Source organism: Vidua macroura, chromosome 20, assembly GCF_024509145.1.
Source record: "Vidua macroura isolate BioBank_ID:100142 chromosome 20, ASM2450914v1, whole genome shotgun sequence".
NCBI lineage: Eukaryota > Metazoa > Chordata > Aves > Passeriformes > Viduidae > Vidua > Vidua macroura.
In genome coordinates, this window is record NC_071590.1 from 1,388,373 (window position 1) to 1,414,504 (window position 26,132).

Here is a 26,132-nt window from a genome sequence, read left to right on the forward strand (position 1 = left end):
TCCAGCCCTGGGTCACGTTTCCTTGTACCTATAAAGAATATTGCTCTTCTCCTTCCATAAACCCCTGGATTTACACCAGCAGGGTGGGAACTACCTGAGCATAACCTCCAGCAGATATAACTCCTCATTTATCTACAGCTCAGATAATGGACCTGGGGGCGTAGATCAGCTTGGGGAGCATGCACTGTGCACTGCCTTAAATGTTGCTATAAAATAAGGAGGTTTATGAATTCCTGTTGTTTAGTTAATCATCGATTTATTTCAGAACCCTGCACACTGCAAGACAGCTCAACTTGAGGGGAAAAAGGAAAAGAGATACAATTTTATGGGAAGATAAAAAAGAGGTTTATTATATATAACCATTAGAGTTCCTCCTTCAGATGTTTCAATGTCTAATGAAATTTAAAGCTCTCTCTGTGTTTTCCTCCCTCCTCTACAGTGATGATTGCCTTTAGATATATACCCCAGTTACAGTAACATAACCAGAAATGATGGCATGCCAAAGGTATTTTATTATGCATTCAGTTTTTTAGGGCTCAGATTCTATCTGCACCACAGAAACCTGGTCAGTAAAACTGCCAGAACTTCTGCAAAGACAGCAAAACTGACAATTCCCCATTTCATATCACATTTTCAAACATATCTCCCTCTTAAATGTTATAGGTCTTCTAAATTTGATGCCAATAAACACATTTTCTCCTTTAAATGTGTCCCAGAAAGCCAAGCAAATCCACTAAACGCAGTGAGTGCTACTCCTGGAGCAAATGCAACCAGGCAGCCCAGGCTCACACTCCCCTGGCTGCTCATTTTTGGGAAGATACTTCTCAATTTTATTGGACATAAAGGTGTGGGAACAGGGGAAGAGCATTCAATGTCTACGTGTCCCTCCCAAAAAATGAAAACACAGCTGCTGTAAATGTTTTCTAAATTTAAATGTAGCAGACATTTTAGAAGGAAAAGGCACTATGAATCAGGACATAGGGCCAAGCTCCTTGGCCTGGGGTGCAAATTTCCACCAGAGGGTTTTGGAGGCAGGGATGACACAAATCCCACACCTCCTACCCCTTATGTCAGAAGCTTTTCCCTCCCAAAGGAGTTGGCTGTTGCCCAGGTGCTTCCCAGCAGGATCCTCCCCTCCCCAGCTGGGACACAGCCCCTGGCACCAGCTCCTCAAGCCAAGCACCCAGCAGAGCAGCAGAACCTGCTCCAGACACTCCAAAATAACTGAATCCAAACCTGTCACAGCCCCTCACCTCACCTGGGGACACCAGACACCCCTCCATGGGTGTCCTTCCACTGGGCACCCATCCACCCTGGATCATCTGCTGCATCTGAGCTTGTACAGCAGGAAAAAATAATCTATTTGTTGGCTGTTCCACCTGAGGTAACCACTGTGCTCCTGCTCCTGAACGCTCTCCTCGGATCATCCCAGTGCTAATCCCTGAACAACTGTTTGCTCCTGTAATTTAATCTAAATAGACAACAGAACTCTTGTAAAAATGAGACAAAAGACACGGCAAGACACACTTCTGTGTGCCTGACAAAAGCAGCAAATGATGGAAGTGAACAATTCTGAAGGGCTTTTAAACTGGTTCACCTGGCTGATTTTGGGCTGTCAGCAAAAATTACCAGTGAGGTGCCCTGCTGGAAAGGGTCTGTGCTGCTCCTGCTGCTCCTGCCACGCACACACCCCAAGCCACAGGGACCTGGGTCTGCTTTCTGAACCTTTTGTTAGCTCAGTTTGGAAGCTTCTGCCCCGTGGCCTCAGAAGCAGGTGGAGATGCAGCCCCAGGCAGCCCAGGACACAAACCCTTGTGCAGGAGGTGCAGCCAAGTGCAGCAGAGGGGGTCAGGGAGGAGCTGGGAAAGCCTTTGGCAAAGCCATGGAAAAGTGATCCCCTGCTCTGATGGATTTGGCTGTGGCTGAAGGAGCCAGGCTGGCACAGGGGCTTTGTCAGAGCAGCTCGAGGCAGGAGCTGCTGGGAACATCAGGGAACTGCATTTTTTTCCAGCTCTGCTTTTTTCAAGCGTGGAATGAAGACATCTGTGCTGGCCATTAAAGCAGGAACATCTCCTGTGACTCCCCACCTCTGAGCACCCTCTGGAACAGGCACAGATAAGGAGAAAACCATTCCTGCCAAAATCTGAGTTCACCAGGCTGGTGAGAGGTTCCAGGATCTGGAACTGGCTGAGCACAAACCAAAGCCACAGGAATACTGGGTTTCAATGTTCACAGCCAAAGGCCAGGTTCCTCATCCTGGAATAATCCAACAAGGAACATGAGCTTGTTGCAGACCCACGGAGCTTCAAATTGGCCAAAGCGCTAAATAGAAACCAGATGTAATTCTGTACATTTAGATGGATTTAAACACAAAATCCCAGGAAGGAGAGGAGGAGCATTGAACTTCCAGATGCAAACTTGGTGTTTGTTTGCAGCTCTACAGCTGCAGAGTTAATCAAATCCAACCTGATGGGGGGTGACAGCTGAGCCCCAGGTGTGGGTTTGGGTTCACTCTGCTGGAGCTCACACTGACTGGAGGGAACTGGAAAGAGGAAAATGTGTCCTGACAGCACAGATTTCACAGAGGGATGGTTCAGCCCCGGGATTTGCATCAATTCCCTCTGTCCAGAGCTCCAGGAACAAAATGGGCAGGCACAGGAGGGACTCAGAGCAGCCAGGGTTCACACTGGGAACCCTCCTGTGCCACCTGAAAGGTGAAAATCAACACTTGTCTCCCTTTGGTGGGGGATCAACATCTGAGGATAGAAAAGACCAGACAGCAAGAAGTTTCTTCATCATTCACAGTCTTTGCCAGCTTTTCTTAAACACTGAAGGCTCCAGCACCTTCCCCCAGTCCTGGCTCATCAGTTAATACCCAATATTTCCCTTGGGAAGGAAACAAGAAGCATCCTGCTAAGCAATTCTGCAGGCACTGCTCTGCCCTTAGCACAGTCAAGGCTTGAGCAATACCAAAGGTACGATCAGATAAAGGAGATGCTGGATGAGGTCAGCCCTGGGCTGCTCATTGCCAAAGCTCCTCGTGCAGACAGAAACCCCCTCCCTGGCCTGGGAGATGTGCAGGGCAAGGCTGTGCAAAGTGCTGGGCAAAGACATGAGGAATTTCCAAGCTGAGGAATTGCCAGGAACACCCCCAGTGCCCCTGGCAGAGGCACCCAGGGGGCAGGGAAGGGACACTCCCCAAGGATCCCCTTCTGAGCACCTGTCCCACCTCCAGGGCAGATGCTGGGAGTCATCCTGTGCCTTGGAAAAGCAGAGCTGCAGACTCACAACTCCCATTTTCCATCTTAAATTCGATGCATTTAGTCCAAATGAGAATTTATGCCTAATTGTCTCTCTCAGTTTAACTCTGCTGCTTTGACAGAATGAAATACCTCCTAGAAAAATAAACTGGGGTTCTCTGTGCCTGAGGCAGATCCAGACAGTTCTGTCCTCCCTGGGATTACACAGGAATTCTTCATTATCAGCTGCATCATTTCCAGGGGGTTCTGCAGTGCTGGGAGATTCTGAGGCTCTTTGCAGGCTGAGCTTCAAGGCACAGATCTGATATTAAAGGAACTGCAGTCAGCACAAAACTGTATTTCTTAATAAAGGAAAAACTCAAAAAAAAAAAAAAAAAAGGTGATCCTCGCCTGATTGATGCCACTTCATTTGCATATGCCCACTAGCAGCACTTTGGTTAATTAACACATATTTTGTGTCTGCAGATGAATATGAAACAATGGGTTTGGTACTGAGGCTTTGGGTATAAATTCAGGCACTGAACAGGTTCACTTCCCTCCTTCTGTATTTTCTGTTTAAATAAGACATAATAACTCTTGAGATGGTGGTGACACATGACAAAAACCAAGAAGAATGTACTTGTATTTTAGAGCCAGATGAGTTAATTAGCTCATCAAATGGAAGCACTGTTTGGAGGGGCAGGGATGAGGAACAACACCTTCTTCCAGGGGAAAATTTAATTCTGGAAATATTAACCCTTATGGCTCAAGTTCAGCTCCAGAGGCCTCGATCCAGAACTGCACTTAAGCAGGTGGAACAGTACCACCAAAATGAAAAGGGCTGCCCAGGTGGCTGGAAGTTAAGTGCTCTGCTGGATCCCAGCCTGGGCAGTCAGAGCTGGAATTTCATTTCATTTTCTGATCTGCTTCCTGCACCAGCAGCTTCCAACAGAGGCAGGAAATGCTGCTCCAATCCTTGAGCACAAAAACGCCCACAGATCCCTCAGTTCCACAGCATCCAGTGCCTCAGTGGCAGAGCTTTTAGCCAAAGCCGAGGAAGGCTGAGTCACCCTTTGGGAATCTGAGGCAGGACAGGGCTGCAGGTGAGCTCCAGCAGCAGGAGGCTGCTGAGGAGGTCAGCAGCAGCATCTTCCCTGCTGAGGGACTCCTGAGGAAACCCTGGCATCAGGAGAGGGATAAGAGAGGTTGAACACCTCTCAGGCCTTAGGCAGAGGTGCATCAGAGCCATCAGATCATCTCTGAGCCAAGAGCCTGGCTGTGAATAATAAATCACCTCAGAGAAGGCAGACAGTTCACTGCTGGGAGGGAATTCCCTCCCCAGGGGCTCCGACTGGGAATGCTGCTCAGAAGGAGCCCCACAGAGCTCCTGGGGATCACAAGGACACTCCAGACAGGGATAAATGCACAGGGCAATGGAAATCCTGTCCAGCTGCTCCCACTGTTATCTCAGGGATGCTCAGGGCAAGGCTCAGTGGTGTCACATCGAGGGACACACATCCAGTGCCAGGCTCCTCCTGCTCCTGGAAGGAAAGGGGAGATTTTCCAGGATGGCTGGAGGAGAGAAATTAATTTGGCTGGGAATTTTCTCCTCCCTGTTGCACTGAAGCAGTCCCACAGGTCTGCCAGTACTGGGAAAGCCAGTGAAGGGAGCCAGTGACTCTGAGAGGAGCAAAGAGCTGCTGGGATCCTGGCAGAGCCCAAGGATGCCAACACCTTTCCTGCACCCGGGAGGGGCTGAAATTCCTACCCCAACAGACCTTCAGGCTCATCAAATCCACCTGAACAGGGCACAGCAAGCACAGCAAGCCCCAGGGTTTGTCTGGATCAGAGGGAGCCACGGGCTGGAGATGGCAGGAGCCCACAGGGATCTTCCAGAACCCTTCCCAAAGCCCTGGGGCCAGGCAGGATCCTGCAGCCAGAGCTGACATCCCTGCCCTGCCCTGCACATGTGGGGCTGTGGGAGGGTGGGAAAAACAGGAACTTCCCCAGACACTGAAGGGTTTGATCTGCAGCCTTGGGAGAAGCTTGGATTGATGTAAAAAGACAATAGATGGCCATTAAGCAGAAAAACTGTAAATTTATGTTTCTATAGCTGTAAATAAGAATATGCCAGTGATGCCTCAGGTTTTAGCTTTTATATTTTCACATTCTGTGCTGCTTTAGTGTGTGGGTCTGGGCTTCATATTATGGGATGGTGAGCTCTCTTCACAGAGTAGGGAGACAAAACAATTCCTTCTCTAGCTGGGGACCAAGGACAAATGATCCAGATCTCAGGCCCAAGAGCACAAACAACGTGGGCTGGAGAGAGAAAAACAAGCAGGATGGGACTGCATGGGCTGTAATTGGACAATTAACTCCAATATGCAAATGGAGCAGAACTGATAAAAGTGAGAACCCCCGTGACCGCTCGTGCATTTTGTGACCATTTTGGTTCATCTTGGGTGCAGCCCCGGCTGGGCTCTTGTGGAGCCCAAGGTGGATCCATTGAGGCCTTTTAAAAAAACCCTACTTTATTCTTTAGCTCATCTAGTCTCTGTTCTAGGTCAGCCTTCACAAGGCATCACCTTAAGTAAGTGAGAAACTGCATTGATGAGAGGGTGAAGGGTTTCTAAGGGAAATAAATACATTATAATGTAGGGGTGTGGTTGTACAGAGTAGCTGAGAGTTCAGAGGTTATAAGAGAAGCACCTGTGTGCATGTGAGACAGAAACCCACTGGACAAAAGTACCCACAGTGCAGCAGAAGTGAGCAAAGGTGATAGGTCAGAAAAGCAAAATAAACCCTACTGGGTTAGAAAGTCCCATATTGCCTTGTAGCAAAGAACTTGTGACTCCTCTTGAGCCATGGCCGGCTGCTTGCTCCTCCAAAATCTCACAGCCTCTGAGACTGGTGTTTATCTGAGCAATAAATCATTCTTAGCCCCAAAACAGTCCCATCCCTTCATTACTAGCAGTGACAATGACAGGAGAGCACGCCCAGCCACACCACAGGGGCAGGAGCAGGGACTGCCACAAACCCTGGGATTTGGGGGGGCTGGGAATGGCACCACCCATCCAGCCTGGCCCTGACACCAAACACGGGGCTCTCCAGTGATCCCAAAAGCAAGGATTGGGGTAGCCAAGGGACTTGGGTGTCCAAGGGGCATCTGGGGGGGATGCTGGGTTCTGCAGCCATGTGGGATGGAGGAGGAGGCAGGAAGGTCTCCCTGGAGCTGGGGTGCAGCTGCCTCCTCCAGGGCTGGGACAAGGTTGGGTCACAAACTCTGTCATTGTCACTGCAGTTTCCTGCAGACTCTGCAGGGCTGGGATGGATGTGGGCAGGGAAATGCTGTCAGTCTGCTCCCTGCCATCCCATCAGGCTGTCAGCTGCCTCCAGCTGCATTCCCTGTCCAGGAGGAGTTCAGATGAGAAGGAAATGCAGCTCAACCAGCTCTAAGAGCCTCGAAACAGGGGGTTGTTTGTAAAAATGAACAGGTTTAACCTCAAAGTCCTTGAGAAAGGGCAACAGCAAAGCCTCACAGAGACCCCAAAGACACAAAAAGCTACTTGGGAATTTTTAACTCTGAGATTTTGGGTTGAAAATCACAGAAGTGCAATAGCATTGATTGCATCTTGCCAGGAATAATCCTCGAGCTTAGGGGAAATCTGTAGTCAATGAAGGGAGAGTCTTATCCCTGGAAAAAGCCAACACTTGTGAGTTTGTGGGTTTGTTTCTACAAACACTCAGTGAGACAGGGCTGCTCCTGCCCTGCCTGAGTCACCAGACCCCAGAAGAGGGATAAAATCAACTCTGTGGCTCTGGCTGAGGTGGGAAGGGACCTGTTTCCCACAGCCCCAGCAGGTGCATCAGAAGCGAGTCTGCTCCTAAGAAAGGACAGATAAAAAGAAAAAAAAAATCCCCTTGGTTTGCAGTCAGTACAGGCAGGGAACTTTCCAAAGGCTTTAGGAAAATAATGGGATGAAAAATCTCCTCATTCCTCACCTCAGATCATGATGAGCCTCATTTCTTGGTGTCACATTTTCCTTGGCATTTCCCAAGAGCGTTTTTTTGGCAGAAGACAAAGTTCAATTTTGCTGGGAGTTGGATTTTAGGGAGAGACAAGCCTGGTTTTTCTGGTTTATGGGTAATTTATATCCCAGACACTGCAGCACACGCACAGAGCAAATGTGCTGATGCTCACCTTGCCCAGGGAAGAGGGAGGGCAGATTTCAGTGCTTGTTCCAGGCACCCAGGAGTACTTTGGAGGACAGTTATTCTCCAGGGAGAGCTGCTATAAAACAGCTTCCAGAGGGCTCAACTTTGCAGCAGCTCAGCAATTCCTGACCAAACTGCAGCCTCCAGGCACTGGGGGAGCCAGGGCTGCTCTAGCTCATGCCTCATCCCCACAGCAATGAGACCTCAGGGCTGGAAATGTGGCCATGGCCCAGGCCATGGGGACAGGAAGGGCTGGCCCAGGGGGCCAATAAAGAAGGGGAGCAGCGTGCCTTGCAGGATGCTGGCAAGATGGAATTCAAATGATTTCTTTCCCTGCTGGCACCCCCCATGGCAGCTCCTGCTGCAGGGAAGTCCCTGAATCCTCCCCACAGCAGCAAGGAGTGGCTGGGGACAAGTCCTGGATGGGGCAGCTCTGAGGGGTCCCTGGGGATGCAGTGAAAGGGTTCCTGAGCAGCCCAGGGAACAAGGGACACAGCCTCAAGCTGCACCAGCAGGAATTTCTCCCTGGAAAGGGCTGTCAGGCACTGGAGCTGCCCAGGGGGGTTTGGAGTCCCCATCCCTGGAGATGTCCCAGAACATGTGGCACTCAGTGAAAGGGGGAAAATGCAGACTCAGGTGCCTCCTTTGCCACCTCTTTCCCCACAGGAGATGGAGAGCTGGAAGCCCAGGAGAAGTTCAAGTGATGGAATTCATGCCCAAGAAAAGCCGTGTGGGATGGAAAACCAAAAACCAGCTCTCCTGGGGACACTGGAGGTGCCTCTGGTGTCCCCAGCTGGGCTGGGAGCACCTGTCCAAGGAGTCCCTGGAGCAGCCTCAGTGCACAGAGTCAGTGAGAGCCAAATCCTACAGCAGGGGAAGTTCAAACCTTACCAAAACGCAGTGGAAAGAGCAGCATGGGTGTGTCCTGCTGAGGAGGAGGAGCAGAGTCAGAGCATCTGAGCTGAGCACGGCAGGAGCTCCTCAGGGTTTCTGAGACCCACTGGTGAAGGGCACAAAGAAAGCAAACTTTGCCAGATCCATGAACCTGCCCAGCCCCTTGTCCTGGCTCCAGAGCCCAACAGCCCCAGGGATGCTGTTCCTGCTCGCCACATCTGGATTTCACCATCCAGGCCCCTGGACAGGCTCTGATCCGGCCCAGTGTTAAACCAACCCCTGACAAATTCCAACCACTGCCTGCCAGAGGCACCAGTCCCATGACAGTCAGTAAAAAGCTGACACCTGCCAGAGTTTCAAGTGACAACAAGGCATGGCTGAGTCCTGAAATGGATTTCGTCACCCACCAGTGACTCTCACATGGTTACTGCACAGGCAGAGCCATCACATTTCCCAGCAAAGATGATCAGAGTCTTCCCAGCATAAAAATCAACTTGTCAAGGACAACAGGAGAATCAGCTGGGGTGAAAATATCAGTCCTTTCTCCCTGCTCTAGCTGTCCCATCTGCCAGCAGATAACAAGGCTGACAAATCCTTGGCTCCCAGAGGGAAGCGAGCCGGAGCCTCCTGCCACCCCTTCCCCAGGAGGGACAGCCACAACCCCAGTACCTCCTGCTCAGAAGCAATCCAAACACGGCTCCAGCTCCCTGCAGAAGGCTGGGATGGAAGGCATTTTACCAGTTTAGAACATGAGAGCAGAGCTTCAGCTAAAGCACCCTCGAGCACCCCCCGTAAATCCTGAGCTGACAGCTCAAATGCCAAAGCTCGGAGCTGAGCTCACACTTGTGCTGATTCCTGCTCTTCAAATAAATGCAGGCAGTGATTGGATATTGTTCAGGGGTGGAAATATTTCTTCCAACCACGCCACAATCACTCTGAAGAGCAAAATCTCCTCTAACAGGGGTGCAGGTACAAATAAACAGGTGGAGGTTGTGTATTCCTGGTGTATCAGTATTTTTAAGAGCTTTTCCAAGGTCAGTCCTACCCTAGTTGTATTTCCCTCCAAATTAACTTGATTTTTATTTGGAAACATCCTTAAGCCCCAATTCTAACTGGTTTTTGGTGTCTGACAGATCAAATACTTATAAAACACTCCAGGCTTTAGTGGTTTCCCTGTTGGTTTTTCCACAACTTGCTCTAAGTCAAACATTTCTCTCCCTGGTAGGTGAGCACAGAGTTTCATTACCTGCTGGAGGGAGTACAGCTCTGGGGTCCCAGCACAGGAAGGACATGGAGCAAGTCCTGAGGAAGCCACAGAGTTGCTCCAGGGCTGGAGCCCCTCTGGAGCCAGGCTGGCAGAGTTGGGGCTGCTCACCTGGAGAGGAGAAGGCTCCAGAGAGAGCTCAGAGCCCCTGCCAGAGCCTAAAGGGGCTCCAGGAGAACTGGAGAGGGACTGGGGACAAGGGATGGAGGGACAGGACACAGGAAATGGCTCCCACTGCCAGAGGGCAGGGATGGATGGGAGACTGGGAAGGAATTGTTCCCTGGGAGGGTGGGCAGGCCCTGGCACAGGGTGCCCAGAGCAGCTGTGGCTGCCCCTGGATCCCTGGCAGTGCCCAAGGCCAGGCTGGACAGGGCTTGGAGCAGCCTGGGACAGTGGGAGGTGTCCCTGCCATGGCAGGGGTGGCATGGGATGATCCTTAAGGTCCCTTCCAATCCAAACCATTCCATGATCCTGTGATTCTCCCCTGCCAACAGCCCCACTTGAGCATCCCCTCCACTGGCTCTGCTTCATCTCCATTTGAGGGATTTTGGGAAGATCTCAGCTCCTCAGGGATGTCAAAGAGTGGCTGTTTAACAGTACCCAATCCCCAGAGAATGACATCCTTGGGAATTCTACCCCAAAGCCTTCAGCTCACCCAGGGCACATTTCCTCCCTCCCTGCCGCCAAGTGTGCCCACACCTCCTGCAGCCAACACAGACAGACCCTGGGAGGCAGCTGCAGCAAACCCTGTTGGTGCTCCCCCGAGGCCATTCCTCGGGCACTGGAGCTGATTTGTTCCCACACCTCCCAGAAAAGCCTCTCCCTGCAGCAGAGGCATTCCATGGCTCATTCAGCCTCCTCAAAGCAATGTGAGGACAAAGCCCACAAGGACCTGGATTCATCCCTGACTCCTGTGAATCCTGAAAGCCTAATACATTTATCAGGAGTAAATCACAAGCTTTTCAGCCTCCTGGTTTCCAAACAATGCATCATCCCTGACTCTTGGATCCCACACACTCCACATCCTGCACCCCTGGGTGTGCCAGGAGAGGTGGAGTCCCAGGAGTCCTGGGCTGTAAGATATGTGTGTGTTCTGTTGCCATCTGTCAGGGCTGGGGCAGTTCTCTGCTGTTCTTTGGGCACTTTTCTTTATCTCTCCCACAGCCAATCCTCCCTCCAGGAGATCTCTTCTGTTTATGGCCACTGAGTGTCCCTGCATGGCTGAGAAAATTCCAGCATCCCATGGGGAGAGGCTCTGCCCAGGGGAGCAGCCAAGCATTCCTACCTGGATCCAATCTGCCCTTGGAACAGCACAGCAGCCTTTGCCCACTGCATTCCCAGAGGAGCAGCTTTCTTCTCCACTGCATTCCCAGAGGGAGCCCAGGCCCATCCACAGCAGCCCTGGAGCTTCAGAGGAAAACTCCAGCCTTGTCCAGGATCCTGCTCCAGCAGAAGCACAGCTGGCACTGCAGGAGGGCTGAGCCCCCATGGAATGGCACTGCTGCCACCACCCTGACCCACAGCCTGCCAGGGCCTGCTCTCACTCTGGCAGTGGTTTGGGGTTTTCTGTTTGCACAATTGCATTTGTATTTCTAATTTTCCTAATAAAGAACTGTTATTCCTACTCCCATATCTTTGCCTGAGAGCCCCTTAATTTCAAAATCATCATAATTCAGAGGGAGGGGGTTTACACTTTCCATTTCAGGGGAGGCTCCTGCCTTTCTTAGCAGACACCTGTCTGTTCAAACCCAGACACCTGGGAATGCTGGGATTCACAGCAGGCACTGATGCACAGGGTGCTTAAGGAGGGATTTGGGGTGCAGGCTGCTGGCAGCTCCCTCTGCCTGCTCCCAGACTGTAATTCATTAATCAGGAGCACTGAGAGGGAGACGGAGACATTGGAGGATGATCAAAATTCCTGCAAACCTCATTTCCACGGACACATGGCAGAGGCAAAATGTCACATTATAAAAACAAATTCCACCCTAACCAGGGATGCTTTTTCCACTTTAATGACAAGCATTAATTGTTTTTCAGATGTACGTTCCACGCAAGCACAAACCCAGCCAAACCTCCATCCAACAATGGAATCTGTGTGCCCCCAATTACACTCCCACTCACCACTCTCCCTGACAATTCCATGAAAGCCACATGGAGTCTGTTCCCAGTGAGACTGGCGAGGCCAGTCTGTGCATGCAGTGTATTTATTTTTATAAAACAAAAAAAAAAAACCAAAGCATCCTTCTCCCAGCTGGCAGCTCTGCCATCCCCCCTGTGCTCCCACCCACGTGGAGTCCTCTGCTCCTGTGGGATCCAGGATGCCCAGCCCTCACTTCAGGCCCCACAGATGCTGAAAGAGCTGCTTGCTTTCAACACCCTCACTGTTTGTTTCTTAACAGAAAGACACAACACACTTTTATGGGAAATGCAAGCAGGGAGAGAAGGATTTGATTTTCTGGATGTGGAGAGTCAGGCTCCTGTGTGGAATTTGAACACATCTTTTTGACAGGTTTCCTTTTATTCTTTGCCTGATCCTCTCAATGTATCAGAATGTAAATAATCACACTCACAGCAACAAAACAGGTTCCTTCGTGGCTGGAGATGTGTCCCAATGAAATGTCACTAAATCTCTTGGAGGGTTTTTGAAATAGAGGGGACACAGGCGGGGTACCCCTGGGAGGATCAATGTCCCTGCCAGGGCAGGGGGTCAATTTGTCCTGAACAGCCTCAGGAGGAGGCTCTGATTGCTAAAATCCCCTCTAACAACAACGTGGCCTTGTTGTATCCTTTTATTTTCAAAGCTCCACAGGGAGCACTCAGGAAAGGCTGGGAAAATTGGGATTGTTCAGCCTGGAGAAGAGAAGCTTCGGGGTGACCTCACTGTGGCTTTACAGAACCTAAAGGGGCTCCAGGAGAGCTGGAGAGGGACTGGGGACAAGGGATGGAGGGACAGGACACAGGGAAAGGCTCCCACTACCAGAGGGCAGGGATGGATGGGAGACTGGGAAGGAATTGTTCCCTGGCAGGGTGGGCAGGCCCTGGCACAGGGTGCCCAGAGCAGCTGTGGCTGCCCCTGGATCCCTGGCAGTGCCCAAGGACAGGCTGGATGGGGCTTGGAGCAGCCTGGGACAGTGGGAGGTGTCCCTGCCATGGCAGGGGTGGGATCAGATGGTTTTTAACATCCCTCCCAGCCCAACCATTCCATGATTCCCATACCTTGGGAATGCCACCCCATATGCTCCGTGCACATAAATCCTCTGGCTTGGCAGCACCAGTGATCTGCTTTGTTGGATTTAGAGGACAAATCTGGGGGGAAAAAGTCTGGGATATGAAGAGGAAAGGCCATGCTTTTCTTCTGGAAATACTCTGAAGGCTCCAAGCTGACCCTCAGCCAATTTAACAACAGTAGTAAAAGCAGCTGAAGTCAGTGTTTAAATCTCAAAGGGATCCCTGAATTGTGCTTGACTTAATGAATCCAATAATCGATTCCTGCAGCACAAATAAGGTGTGGGACAGATCAGCTAATAAGCATTCTCAGTTAATTGCTTTCTTCAAGTGACAATTTGTACAAATGATACCATCAAAGTAGTAATAATATCCCTATTGATTAAATTAATCTCGAAAAGACAACTCAAATAACTTTAATTAGCAATGCATGACACAAGCACAAAATACTCTGAAAACAACCTCGCAGCCCATCCCAGACTTTGAAAGTGTGGCAGCAGCCATGGCACAGACTTTGGCATCTTTATTCCAACAGATCCACACAATTTTATGGAGCATCTTCAGGGAATGTCTGTGACTAACCATGAAAAGCCATTAAGCCTCCCTGCAGAGCACAAGAGCACAGGCAGCCTCCCCACTTAGTCACACTCACTGAAACCCAGGGCCACAAACAGCTCCAGAAGAAATGAAAACTTTCCAGCAGGAGGAGCAGGGATGGGGATCGAAGTCTCTGTGCCAAAATTCCCACTTGGAGCTGCCAGCCAGCAGCAGCAGCAGCACTTTCAAACCATGAGAATTGGGCACCAGGGTGATGAAATCAGAGCAGAAACTCCTCCAGAACAGGAAAGGGTTAAAGAGTTGGCCCAAAGCTTGCTCAGAGAGACCAGGAGCTGAGCTGGGCCAGGAGAAGGGGACACAGCAGCCAGAGCTCCCCAGGATGAGGAACAGGAACTGTGGAATGCCAGAGTGACACGCAGGAGCCCAGGGCCACGCTGAGAATGGGACTAACAGAGCTGGGTTCAGGGCTTTTAGAGGGGTTTTAAGAGGCTCCTGCAGGACTTCTCTCATTTTGCTCTCTGAACTCAGCAGCTGAGAGAAACAGAACGTCCAGATATTTCCCCACAGCAGGCACAGTACAGCTCATTTTACAGCACTTACAGAACCATGAAATTCTTTAGGCTGGAAACTGAGATCTTTGAGTTCAACCGTGCCCCCAGATCTGCCAAGGCCACCAGTGCCACCAGCACCATGTCCCCAAGTGCCACATCCCCACTGTGAAACCCCTCAGGGATGGGACTCCCCCAGCCTGAAGCACATTAATAAAACAGAACTCTTGTGCATGGCTTTGGCCCTTCCAGGTTAGTCCAGCCCAACCTTCTCAGTTCTTTATTTCCATTTGTTATTCAGATTCCTCAATTTAATTTTCCGTGACAGGTTAGCTTGTGCTTTTGCCTGAAACACTGCAAATTTTCCATGTCCTTCTTATAGCCTCAGTGGATTTATTTCTTCGTTTTTGTTCTTTGGGTAGTTCTGGCTTTAGATTTTTCAGACATTTTGGTGCCAAAACTGCTGCCAGGATTTGAGGTGAGGCTGCACCAGTGCAGAGCAGAAAGGGACAATCACATTCATAAAACATTTAAAAGTGCCCCAGGATTCTCAGAACAATGATGGAACTTGCACCATCATCAAAAAGAAACACTTTCTGGATTTATTTTCACACAGGAATCACTGAAACAACCAAGGAAGCCCCAGGTTACATTTGGGACTCCAGATGGCCACTTATGAGGCGAAACAGCAAAACACCCACAAACCGATTTTTGGAGCTCAAGAATCTTTAGAATTCTACTTTCTGTGCAGCCTTACAAGGCAGATTTCTAAGTATTTTGCTCAAAACCACCAGTAATTTAAAAACCTTGACCAGAACACACAGCATGAGTGTGAAAATGTATGGCTTGGAAACCCAAGCTTGGGAAAGTCACTTGGGGAAGAGAAGGGTGTTTTTGTTTTTGTTTTTCCCACAATGATATTTATTGGCCTTTCTAAAAAAATTCAGCACATGAACAAGAAGAGGACAAATGCTCACCACTTTCTCTGAGACATCCATCTGATTTTTCCAGTTAAGAAGCCAATCTTCAATGAAATGCCCCCAAACCAGGCAAATTAGCTGAAATTATTGCGATAAGAGCAGCTCCACAATGAGACCAAAAATCCCAAATCCAAACAAACCAGGAGAGGCACGAGAGAAGCTGGCTTTGGAGAGGGATCTCTCCAGCCCCACTGCAGGATGAGCAGTAATTACTTCGCAAGGAGAGGAGCTCTGTGGCACATTGAAAGCCTTTAATTTCCCCTCCCTTGTTTAAGTGAGATTATTGCTCCCCATAGCCAACAACAACAGATTTCCTAAGTTTCTTGTGTCTTGCCAGCAAAGCAAATATCCTCTGGTAAATCTCTGAGCTGAACAATGATTTTTCATTTTTACAACAGCACAATCAATGCAATTTTCCAGTTAGAAGTCTCCAGCCTCCCCCTATCAGCTTATTAATGCACAAGTGTACTCCAAACCATGCCTGGAAGAATCTCCACAGACTCTGCCATCCCAGGTTACTCTGAAAATGGAATTCATCACTTATGAATCACTTCAGTGTGTGTAAACACTTGAATCACTAAGCCAGATCTAATATTGTACACAGTAATCAAGGGATGTTGTCAGGGGGAGGCACTGAGGCAGCTCTGAAATCCTGCCTTGTAGAGTTTTACTGTTCGAAGCAGGCTTTGTGCTTGTGAACAGGTTTTATTTGCAGATGCTAAATGCCTGGAAAATATTTGCAGGCTTTGTGTCTTCGTGAGACACTCACAGGAGCCCCAGCACCCCCAAACACTGTTCACCCAACTGTGTTTTTCCTGCTGTTAAAGATCCCTGTAACTTCCAGCAACACTGTGACCACACAGCCAGGATCAAGCTGGAAATGCCATTTCATTCCAGCAGCTTTTTGCATCAGATCACACAGATTGGAATCCAAGGAAAAAAATTAAACTCATCCCCAGAACCAAGTCATTTTTCTTCCGTAAAGTGAAATTAAAATGCTGTGAATGCCAGCACCCCCAGCTCCCCTGAAGGATCCCAGTAACTGTTCAACTCAGTGACAGCTCTGGGCTCCTGAGAACACTGTGAGGTGACATTTTGCTGCCCAGTGGCACCAACCTTGATGCCCAGCTCGATGTTCTCCCCTCCGTACACGTCCATGCCGGGGTCCAGCAGCCCGATCTCCCCGAAGAACTTCCTGTTGACCACGAAGGAGCAGCCAATCATGGCCGGGGTCCTGCATGGGAGAGAAGCACAGGGATGACATTTAGGGACACTTCCCCATCCCTGCTGGCCCATGGGCTCATTGCTGCTCAGCTGCTGGGCTCAGCTGCCTCCCACCACCGCTCAACCCAACGCTTTCACGGCAATGTGCCTTGGAAGACATTGTTTTACCACTGCAATAAATGGTCCAAAATGCAAGATCATTTCAGGCTGTACAGACTGGAGAAAGGTTTTCCTGGAGTTAAATTGTAGAGGAGTTCTCAGGCTGTGCTTTACCGGAAATACCTCGGGGTGTCTGTGGGCAAGGGCACAACTCTGCCATAAATGAAGGAAATACAAGAATGGCCTTTCCCTTTGTCTTAGGTTAGAAATGGGGATGTGCATTCTATTGACATCTGTCAGAGCTGGGGCAGTTCTCTGCTGTTCACTGGGCACTTTTCTTTATCTCTCCCACAGCCAATCCTCCCTCCAGGAGATCTCTTCTGTTCATGGCCACTGAGTGTCCCTGCACGGCTGAGAAAATTCCAGCATCCCATGGGGAGAGGCTCTGCCCAGGGGAGCAGCCAAGCATTCCTACCTGGATCCAATCTGCCCTTGGAACAGCACAGCAGCTTTTGCCCACTGCATTCCCAGAGGAGCAGCTTTCTTCCCCACTGCATTCCCAGAGGGAGCCCAGGCCCATCCACAGCAGCCCTGGAGCTTCAGAGGAAAACTCCAGCCTTGTCCAGGATCCTGCTCCAGCAGAAGCACAGCTGGCACTGCAGGAGGGCTGAGCCCCCATGGAATGGCACTGCTGCCACCACCCTGACCCACAGCCTGCCAGGGCCTGCTCTCACTCTGGCAGTGGTTTGGTTTTTGTTGGCACTATTGCATTTATATTTTAATTTTCCTAGTAAAGAACTGCTATTCCTACTCTTATATCTTTGCCTGAGAGCGCCTAAATGTCAAATTTGTAACAATTCAGAGGGAGGAGGTTTACATTTTCCATTTCAGGGGAGGCTCCTGCCTTTCTTAAGCAGACACCTGTCTTTTCAAACCAAGACAGTTCTGGAGGAGCTCTCAGGCTGTGCTTTATTATTATTATTTGTGCTTTATTATTATTATTTGAAAATACCTCGGGGTGTCTGTGGGCAAGGACACAACTCTGCCATAAATGAAGGAAATACAATAATGGAAATACAAGAATGGCCTTTCTCTTACTTCCAGCATGTCTGGAATGGAGCAGACTGTAGGATGGGTGCTTTTAGGGTGTTCCAGGGAAGAGTGTTTCCAGTTGGAATCACAAAGGAGCCATGGCCACCAGCAACAAGCTCACTGCAAATCTGTAGAAGCAAATCTTTTTTAAACAGTTTGGGGAAGCATCTGTGCGGTTATTTCCCAGTTCCCCCAGTATCAGCAGGGCTCTGGGTTAGGGATCAAGTTGTCACATCCATCCTGCACCTCGTGCCCTCCAGCTCAGACCTCTCAGCTCACACTGCAGGAGCAGCCAGGGGCAGGGGCTGGCCAGGGAAACAACCCAGAAAACTGGGAGCATCAATGGAATAGCACAAGGAGGGAGGAAAAACACAGTGCCAGGAGTTAATTTGTCATAACTGTGCAATTTTAAGGGCATTATAGATTGGTTGTGTTTACTAATGATCCTCATTACTCACAAACCCCTGGACCAGCTCTCCAGCTGTTCCAGCTGCCCTGAGATGAGGATGCAGCTCTGATTCACACGCTCTGAGATCACATTTCAGGGGATTTTTTGAGTGCTTAGCCCTTCTGACCCTCTCCATAAAACTGCACTTTGCCCAGAGCCCAGCACTGCACAATCCCACACGGTTCTGCTCGTGCTGCTCGGGGACTCTCTCAGCTGCTGCTGCCATGGTGTGTGCACAGTGTGCCCCTGGGATATTCCCTGGGCTGGAATAGAAATAGAAAAAGCATTCTCCCATTTGACTGCTGCTCTTTGAATCCGTGCTGTAAAGAAAAAACCCAGGGGCCCACTCAGTCCAGCAGGGAGGTGCCAGTGAATTTTACAGCGAGGTCCTGCCAGAGTCTGATTTTTTGGGAGCTCCAGGTGATGCCTTGTGAAGGCTGACCTAGAACAGAGACTAGACTGAGCTAAAGAAGAAAGTAGGGATTAATTAAAAGACTTCAATGGATCCACCTTGGGCAGCACAACCCAAAATGGTCACAAAATGCACGACTGCTCATGGGGTCTCTCACTTTGATCAGTTCTGCTCCATTTGCATATTGGAGTTAATTGTCCAATTACAGCTCCAGCCCATGCAGTCCCATCCTGCTTGTTTTTCTCTCTTCATTCCACACTGTTTGTGCTCTTGGGCCTGAGATTTGGATCATTTGTCCTTGGTCCCCAACTAGAGAAGGAATTGTTTTGTCTCCTTGCTCTGTGCAGAGAGCTCACTATCCCCTAATATGAAGCCCAGACCCAGCAGCACAGAATGTGAAAAATATAAAAGCTAAAACCTGAGGCACCTACCCACCCTGAGCTCCGAGCTCTGAACAGGAGGATGGGATGCCCATCATCACCTCTGTGAGCCCAAGGAAATCCCACAGCCCCAGGAATGCCTGTTCTCCAGAGGGAAGCTGCTCTTGAGGCAGGAATGGGGTGACAGGATCCTGTGTGGTAACAGCAGCCCCCAAATCCCGGCTCAAAGTCCATTCCAGCCCTGTCCATGCCATGGAGCACGTCCAAGGCTGGACTGAGCAGGTTTGGCCTGCAGAGGTGGAGAACAGCCCTGAATTCCCCCAGACCTGGCTCACAGACAGCAGGCCCCAGCTCTCCATCCACACCTCACACAGTGCCCAAATCTGCCAGAGGAGCTCCTGGGGTCCCCAGGGCAGCTCAGGAATGTCAAGGATTTCACAGCTCAGCTCCACCAACAGCCACCAAACTCATCCTGATAAAAACCATGAGTTCCTTGGATGAAAGCTTCTGCCCATTTTAATATTATTATTTATAGACATTTTAATATTTCTAATAGAAAGTAGAAGAGCTGGATGCTGCTGCCACGTTAAATTAGTTCCAATTGGAATCCATCAGACAGTTTTTCCAATAGATTTCTTCCCTGACAGCTGGCTCAGCCTTCCTTCCACGGAGCAGGATAATGTTTCATGGTTTGCTGCTACTCTGGTACTTAAGATTTCAATTCTCTTGCTTTATTTGTAGCAAGTTAACTGCCATTAACAGAAACAATTCCTTCTGAAATGATAACCACCTTACAGATGCCAAATCTAATAGTTCCATTATCTTAGATTACCTCCTGGAATTTAAGAGAAGGGAAAATTGCTCTGGTTTTATCCAGAGTATGAACGACCCAGTTCATCTCCTGCACTGGGAATAGGTGTGGAAACCTCTGACTTCTCCTGTCAAAAACTGTTAGAGGCACTCAGAGGAGAGGTAAAAGCCAGAAAAAGAATCCAGGAAAAAGCTTCAGACAAAGGAAACTGCATTTTGGACCCAATAATGTGGATCAGTGGGAACTCTCAATCAGGTAAATGAGGTTTTCTGGGCTGGAAACAGCTCAGGAACAGGAGCTGTACCCTGAGAGCTTCTTTCATTGTTATTTATAAATCATGGAATGGGTTGGGTTGGAAGGACCTTAAATACCATCCAGTGCCACCCCTCCATGGCAGGGACACCTCCCACTGTCCCAGGCTGCTCCAAGCCCTGTCCAGCCTGGCCTTGGGCACTGCCAGGGATGCAGGGGCAGCCACAGCTGCTCTGGGCACCTGTGCCAGGACCTGCCCACCCTCCGAGGAAGGAATTTTTCCCTGAGACTTCACAACATGACTTCACTTTATAAATAAAGCACAGAACCATCAATCCTTCCCAAAATTCTCTTGGAAACAGCTTAACTGGGATTTAGCAACTTCACCTTGAAGTTTTCCTCTTCCCCACTTTGCTGCACGTCCCGTTCTAGCCCAGGACCCCGGGCAGCTCCCGAGGCACCAGTCCTGCTCCCTCCAGCAATCCAAATTAAGTGCTCCATTCTCTTCTGTAACAATGCCTCCACATTTAATAAATGAGGAATCAAGCAGCACTCAACAATTTAAATAAAAACACCATTTGATTTGGGAGTAAATCCCTCAAAAAGGTGGCCGCTGACAATAATGGATTGCTCATCCCCAACGAAATAATGGCCTTGCAGACAAAGAGCTGATAAAGCCTCTTGTTCCTCTGCCCCTTAATTAAAAGCATTTACACAGCTTGTTTTTAAAAATCACCCAGCTCAGCCAAATGCATTTTTATTTGTCCGATAGCTATTCTCCCTTTAATGAGAAAGGAAAAGCAGAATTTGGCAGGAGGGAAGAGCAGAGATGCTGAGCAGAATTATTGGGTTTGTATCCAGAACTCCACAGTGTTACTTCCTTGCCATTCTCTTGGTTGGTTCTTCTATAGAACAAGTGAAGAAAGGTCAAGAAGAGCAGCTTTTATGAAATATCCTCCTCTTGGATCTCTAAATAAAGATTAAGGAGATACAGGGAAAAACGTTTATCCTACTCTATTAAGTTACATTAATGGTCTGCCTTTCTTTAGCTCACAGTTATCATCTAATGATTAAAAAGTCTCAAGGAGATTGCCCCTTCAATTCAAGGAAATTAATTTTCCCCCACAATTGGATTTGGCTTCCAATTTTACACTAAAGAGCGGGTTATAAAATATGTAGAAAAAAGATATTAAAAAAATAATTAGTGCGTTTACCATCGACTGCAAGAGGCTGAGAACAGACTGGAAGCACTTCCAGGGTATCCAATTCCTGCTAAGCTGCTGCTGGTTCTAATAAACTTGGATCATGGGGTTGCTCACCTTCCACACCACAAGGCACTGCCCCACACTTGGAGCATTTGGGCCAGTCCTGTACCTGCCCAGAAGGAATTTCTTTGTCCCTCTCCCAACCTTGCCATTCCTATTTCAACACACCGAATCCACACATCTTACAGTCATGGATGGAATCATGGAATGGGTTAAAAACTGGGTCATCCAGTTCCACCCAGCAGGGACACCTTCCACCATCCCAGGTTGCTCCAGCCCTGTCCAGCCTGGTCCTGGGCACTGCCAGGGATGGGGAATCCATGGAATAACCTGTGCCAGGGCCTCCCCACCCTCACAGGGAAGGATTCCTTCCCAGTATCCCATCTGCTCTGGCAGTTTGACCCCATTCCCCTTGTCCTGTCCCTCCAGTTCCTGGTGCGGGGCCCCTCTCTGCCTTCCCTGTGTCCCCTCCAGACCTTGGGAAGTGCTGGGAGGTCTCCAACAACCTCCTGTTCCCCAGGCTGAACAATCCCGAATTTCCCAGCCCATCTCCACAGGGGAGGAGCTCCAATGCCTTTATCAATGTCATGGCCTCCTCTGGCCTCGCCCCCACAGCTCCAGGTCCTCCCCATGCTGGGCACACCACAGATGTGCAGGGCTCCAGCTGGTGGCTATGGGAACAATCCCATTTTCCACTCTGGGATTTCCCACCCCTGCTGCCTCTCTGTGCCTCCACCACCCAGCTGGGGCTCACTGGTGGGATCCAGCATCTCAGCAGGAAACTCTGGGAGCCTCTGAGCTCCAGGGCCGAAATTCAACCAACTCCCAGTATGCTGAAATTGTCAGATAAATTATCAAATGAAGGCCTGTGGCTTTAATTAGTGGCCTGTCAATGATTTCCCTGATGACAGCAGGGAAGGGAAGAACACCACCTTTATTTTCATGTGACACTCTGTGATAAAACATTGGATTTTCTCTTGGCCAGAGGCAAGATTAAGGACCTGTCTGCAAAATAACCAACTCAGTGCTGTCCCTTCTGTGCTCAGAAAAGAAATAAAAGAATAGTCAAGTCTGGCATGAGTAACACAGGTTTAGACAAGGGAATGTTTGTGTGGAAATTTAATACAAGGACTGACCCCTCTGATCATCCAACAGGGACAGCCAGAGGCTGCCCCAGGGCAGACCCCTGTGGACAGAACCCATCCAAGCCCTCTGCTCCGCTGTGGCCTGGCAATCAGGGATGCCAGGACAGAGCCTCCAGCTCTGACTCTCGCTGACCAGTCCAGCCCAGTGCAGCACTACCCTGGGCCAGTCTGAGCTCACAGGATGGCTCTAGGGTGGCTGAGGGGCAGCATCCCTGCTGAGCATCCCCAGGCCACCCTGGAGCTGCCACCACCCCCAGGTGACATCCTGTTCTCCTGCTGCCACCCCTCCACAAAGCCACGGAGGAAACCTCTGCACCCTCGCAGAGATGGAGGAGGGGAACTGGAGGAATGAAAAAGCACTGGAAAGCAGCAGGTCTGGTTCCGGGGCATTTGGCTTCTGGAGCACCCACTCCCTTGGGAAGGGCCCTGTGGAGGCTGGCCTGTGCCCTGGGGTCCCTGGAGGGGCAGGCAGAGCCTGGAGCCCGTTCCCTGAAAGGGGATTGCAGGGGACAAGAGGAATCTCTGCACAGGGAAATGGGGTCAGGCAGAGCAAAGCAGAGACCCAGACAGAGCTGGCCCTGCCCCAGCTGCCACTGTGTCCCTCAGCTGCATTCCAGTCCCTGTCCTCAGCCAGGGCCGGGCCACACCCGGGGAGCAGTGAGCATGAGGCAGAGCTCCTGCCTGGCCCGGGCCCTCTCAGCCTTCTCCCCACGGGCTCCTCGGTGTTACAGGTGGGCAATGACATGGCTGGCTCCCACGATGAAGGGGTGAACAATGTATTTATATTAAGAGAAGTTTTGTAGATGTTTGGTTGTGTTGCTGCAATGTGCCCTCTCCCTTGCATTGTTATCATGGGATGGCCTTGGTACTCGGGGTATTTGGGAGGGGTTGGCTCAACTATGGCAACACCTGACCCCAAATCAAGGTGTGAGAAAGTGATCTGCACCCCTGGGCAGCAAGGAAGGAGCCACTGACAGGACTTTAGGAGGGGCTAGAGGTATAAAAGGTGGAGCATCCATTTTGTGGATGAGCCCATGGCTGGTAGTCACAGAGACTCCCAGTGCTGTAATTGTTCCTTATTCAATCCTTTTGTTGTATTTTTTGTTAATCTTTAATAAACCTCTAAAATTTTAAAAGTGAGCAGTCGTTTCTCACGTCAGCCACAACCCCAAGCACATGGTGCCTCCATCTCACCCTTCCTTACCCCATCCCAGCTCCTCCCCACCCCAAGCACGTGGTGTTCCCATCTCAGCCCCATCCCAGCTCCTCCCCACCCCAAACACCCAGGCAGGATGCAGCTGCATTCCGTGGAGCGGGTTTGCTTTGTTAGTGACCTCAGCCCTGGATTTCTGCAGGGTGCCCGAGGCCAGGGCAGCCGAGGGAGGCACTGCCCAGGCAGGAGCCCGATGGCAAAAGCCCAAAATCTGGTGTCACACACAAAGGGGAATCCCACATTCCTGTGGAACACCTCCGTGCAGAGCAGGAGCTGGAAGAGCCACGCTCCCAGCTCCCCTTCACTGCCCGGGGGGTGGAGAAAGCTGGATGTCTTTCCCAGGGATGTAGCCAAATGTCCATGAAGGAATGGCATTTCAGTCCCCAGCAGCATCCCTTCCTTAATCTCATCCCCAGGGCAGCATCTCCAAGAGCTGTTCCTTGAACAATTCCAGTTTCTCTGCCCCAGTGCCCTTGGTTAATTGTCTGTTTCCAATGGGTTTATTTCCCTGCTGTTGCTAAGTACCACAGAACCTGTGAAACAAATTAAAAATAAGACATACCACATAAAAGAGATGCTGGATTGAATGGATTTGCTGAATTTACTGGATATTAATACCACTTAAACTTTAATAGCAAGGAGGCTGTGAAAACTGGATTTTTAAAAATACCTCTTACACAGGCATCTACCCATGCCTGTGCCCTTGCTGAACACACATTTGACTTTGTCACTGTTCTGTGCCTGCTCTGGAACTTCAGGCAAAGCATTTAACTCCTTTGTAGCTCTGTTTCCTCCTCTGTCAGGTGAGGGTAACACCTGGATGCTCTTGAGAAAAACCATTTACAAATCAGTTTAGTGCTTTCCCCATTGGAGCTGCTGAATTGACTGCTGATATTGCCATGGGTGCCAGACCCCTCAGTCTCTGGTGAGAAAAGCACTGTGGTTCACAACCTTCTGAGCAAGGCTTTGCTGTTTCCCAGCCTTGCTGCTAGAGCAGCATCAAAAGCTGGTGCCCACCCTGTGCCTGGGAACCACTGCTGATTTTGATCTCCTTGTCCAGGCTCGATGACAAAACTTCCCCTTCAGGATGAAACTGCTGCCTTGGCCACTGCCCAAGAGCCTTTTCCTTCCTGGTGTGTTCTCAAAGCCCAAGGATGTCCCAGCACTGAAGATCCCTGGATGGTTGGACACCTCCTTCATGGCTCAGGCACGTTGTACAGGAGTCCCCAGATGGATGTGCTGCTCTAGGCTGCCAAAATGCTCATGTTCAGGGAGCAATCGTCCCCAGCTCTCTGTTTTGTCACCTGATGTAAAACCTCAGCCCAAGGATCAGGGCTGATCCCATTCCCACAGCAGGAGCCCATCCAGCTCCCACACCCACCCTGCTGGGACCTCACAAAAGGCACCAACCTGGAAAACCCTTCCAGGCCAAGAGCCCTGAGATGGCATGAGCCTTGCTCAGGGCCATGAGAACGTGCAGAAGGTGTCTGGGGCTGTTCTCCATCACGGGAAATAACTGCAGGTGACATCTCCAATGGCCCTGGTGCTCCTGTGCTGTCACAGCAGGGGCAGCATTTGGGGCTGCACTCTGAGTCCCAGAGTACAAACTCCAGAGAAGGCACCTTGGCCACAGTTCATTTGATAATCACCTTCAAATGGGACTGGGTGCTGTGGAGAAATAGAGGAAAGAGTTGCAATGGCAGGATTCTCCCTTGGAAGAGGGCTGCTCACCTGAGCTCATCTCCTGGTGCTGGGAGCATGCGGGGATGCCCTGTCCTTCACAACTGGGGGCCCCTCTGGCACACAAGGACCTGTCCAGGTGCCTCCCCAGAGCTCAGGGGCTGAGAGTCCTTCCCAAAGCCCCTACAGCACATCTGCAAACATCTGCATGCCTTAACAGGCCCCATTCATCCACAAAGGCAGAACTGAGGAATAATCATGGTCACTCTCTGTGATTTATTAGGACACTCCCACAGGAGAGGCCACACAGAGTCTCAGGCTTGGGGCTGAGACAAAGCAGAGCAAGACTTTCATTTGTGCACTGGCTCATACTGGAAGCCACTGAAAAATGCATAAAAGATGCAAGAAAAACACTTTCCCTGCCTGGAAAGCCACTGCAAATCAAGGCAGGGCACAAAGGGAGCCCAGATCAGCAGAGATGAGGAGTCAGGAAAGCTCAGGATCTGGAGAACCTGGCTTTATTTTCCCTCTATGCTGGTCCCCTAAAGGTGTGACCCTCAGAGCAGCTCTGGAAATCTCTGTTCCACACAGACAGGCTCCAGCACACCCTGTAAGCAGCCCAGGAGCTGAGCCCAGCCTGGGCTCCAGCAGGGACAGGATGCTTGCTGCTGTCCCATCGGTTACAGCGTGGCCACCAACAGGAGATAAAGGTCTGACAAAAGCAAGCCGTTTGAAATTTCAACCTGAGCCGGGAGGTGAGGAAACCCAAGAGTCCCCACCCGCGGATCCCTGCTCTGGAATGGGGCAGGGAAGGAGAGCACACCCCAAATTAACCCCAAAAAGGGACCATCAGTCACCTCAACCCAGCCTCCAGCACCTCCTCAGAGCTCCTTGGGGGCTTCAGTCCCACAGGAGTCTCCATTAACCTGGCACTGTTTGCCTATGCAAATCAGACCTATTTATTCCACGGCAGGGATGCACAATTCCCCAGAGCACAGTCAGCCAGTGGCTTCAAAGTTCCCCCAGAAGTAGTTTAAAAGCTGCTTTGTACTAATTGGCAGCCACTGAAATGCAGCTCATTGGCAGCTGGAGCAGAGCAGGAGGGGCCTCACCAAATCCTGGGATTTAACACTCACAGCACCTTCAAACCAGTCCTCAACTCCTCCAGAGGACAATAAAGTCTGATTA

General features: G+C 50.2%; 1 protein-coding gene across 2 annotated transcripts in view; it reads right to left on the reverse strand.

Moving 5' to 3' along the window:
- GALNT17 (polypeptide N-acetylgalactosaminyltransferase 17) overlaps positions 1-26,132 on the reverse strand; it is a 212,294-nt gene that overhangs the window by 56,421 nt on the left and 129,741 nt on the right. For both annotated transcript variants that reach the window (XM_053995477.1, XM_053995480.1), the window contains one exon: positions 16,040-16,157. In XM_053995477.1, the coding sequence (XP_053851452.1) occupies positions 16,040-16,157 (118 nt within the window). The remainder of the gene's footprint in view (positions 1-16,039; positions 16,158-26,132) is intronic.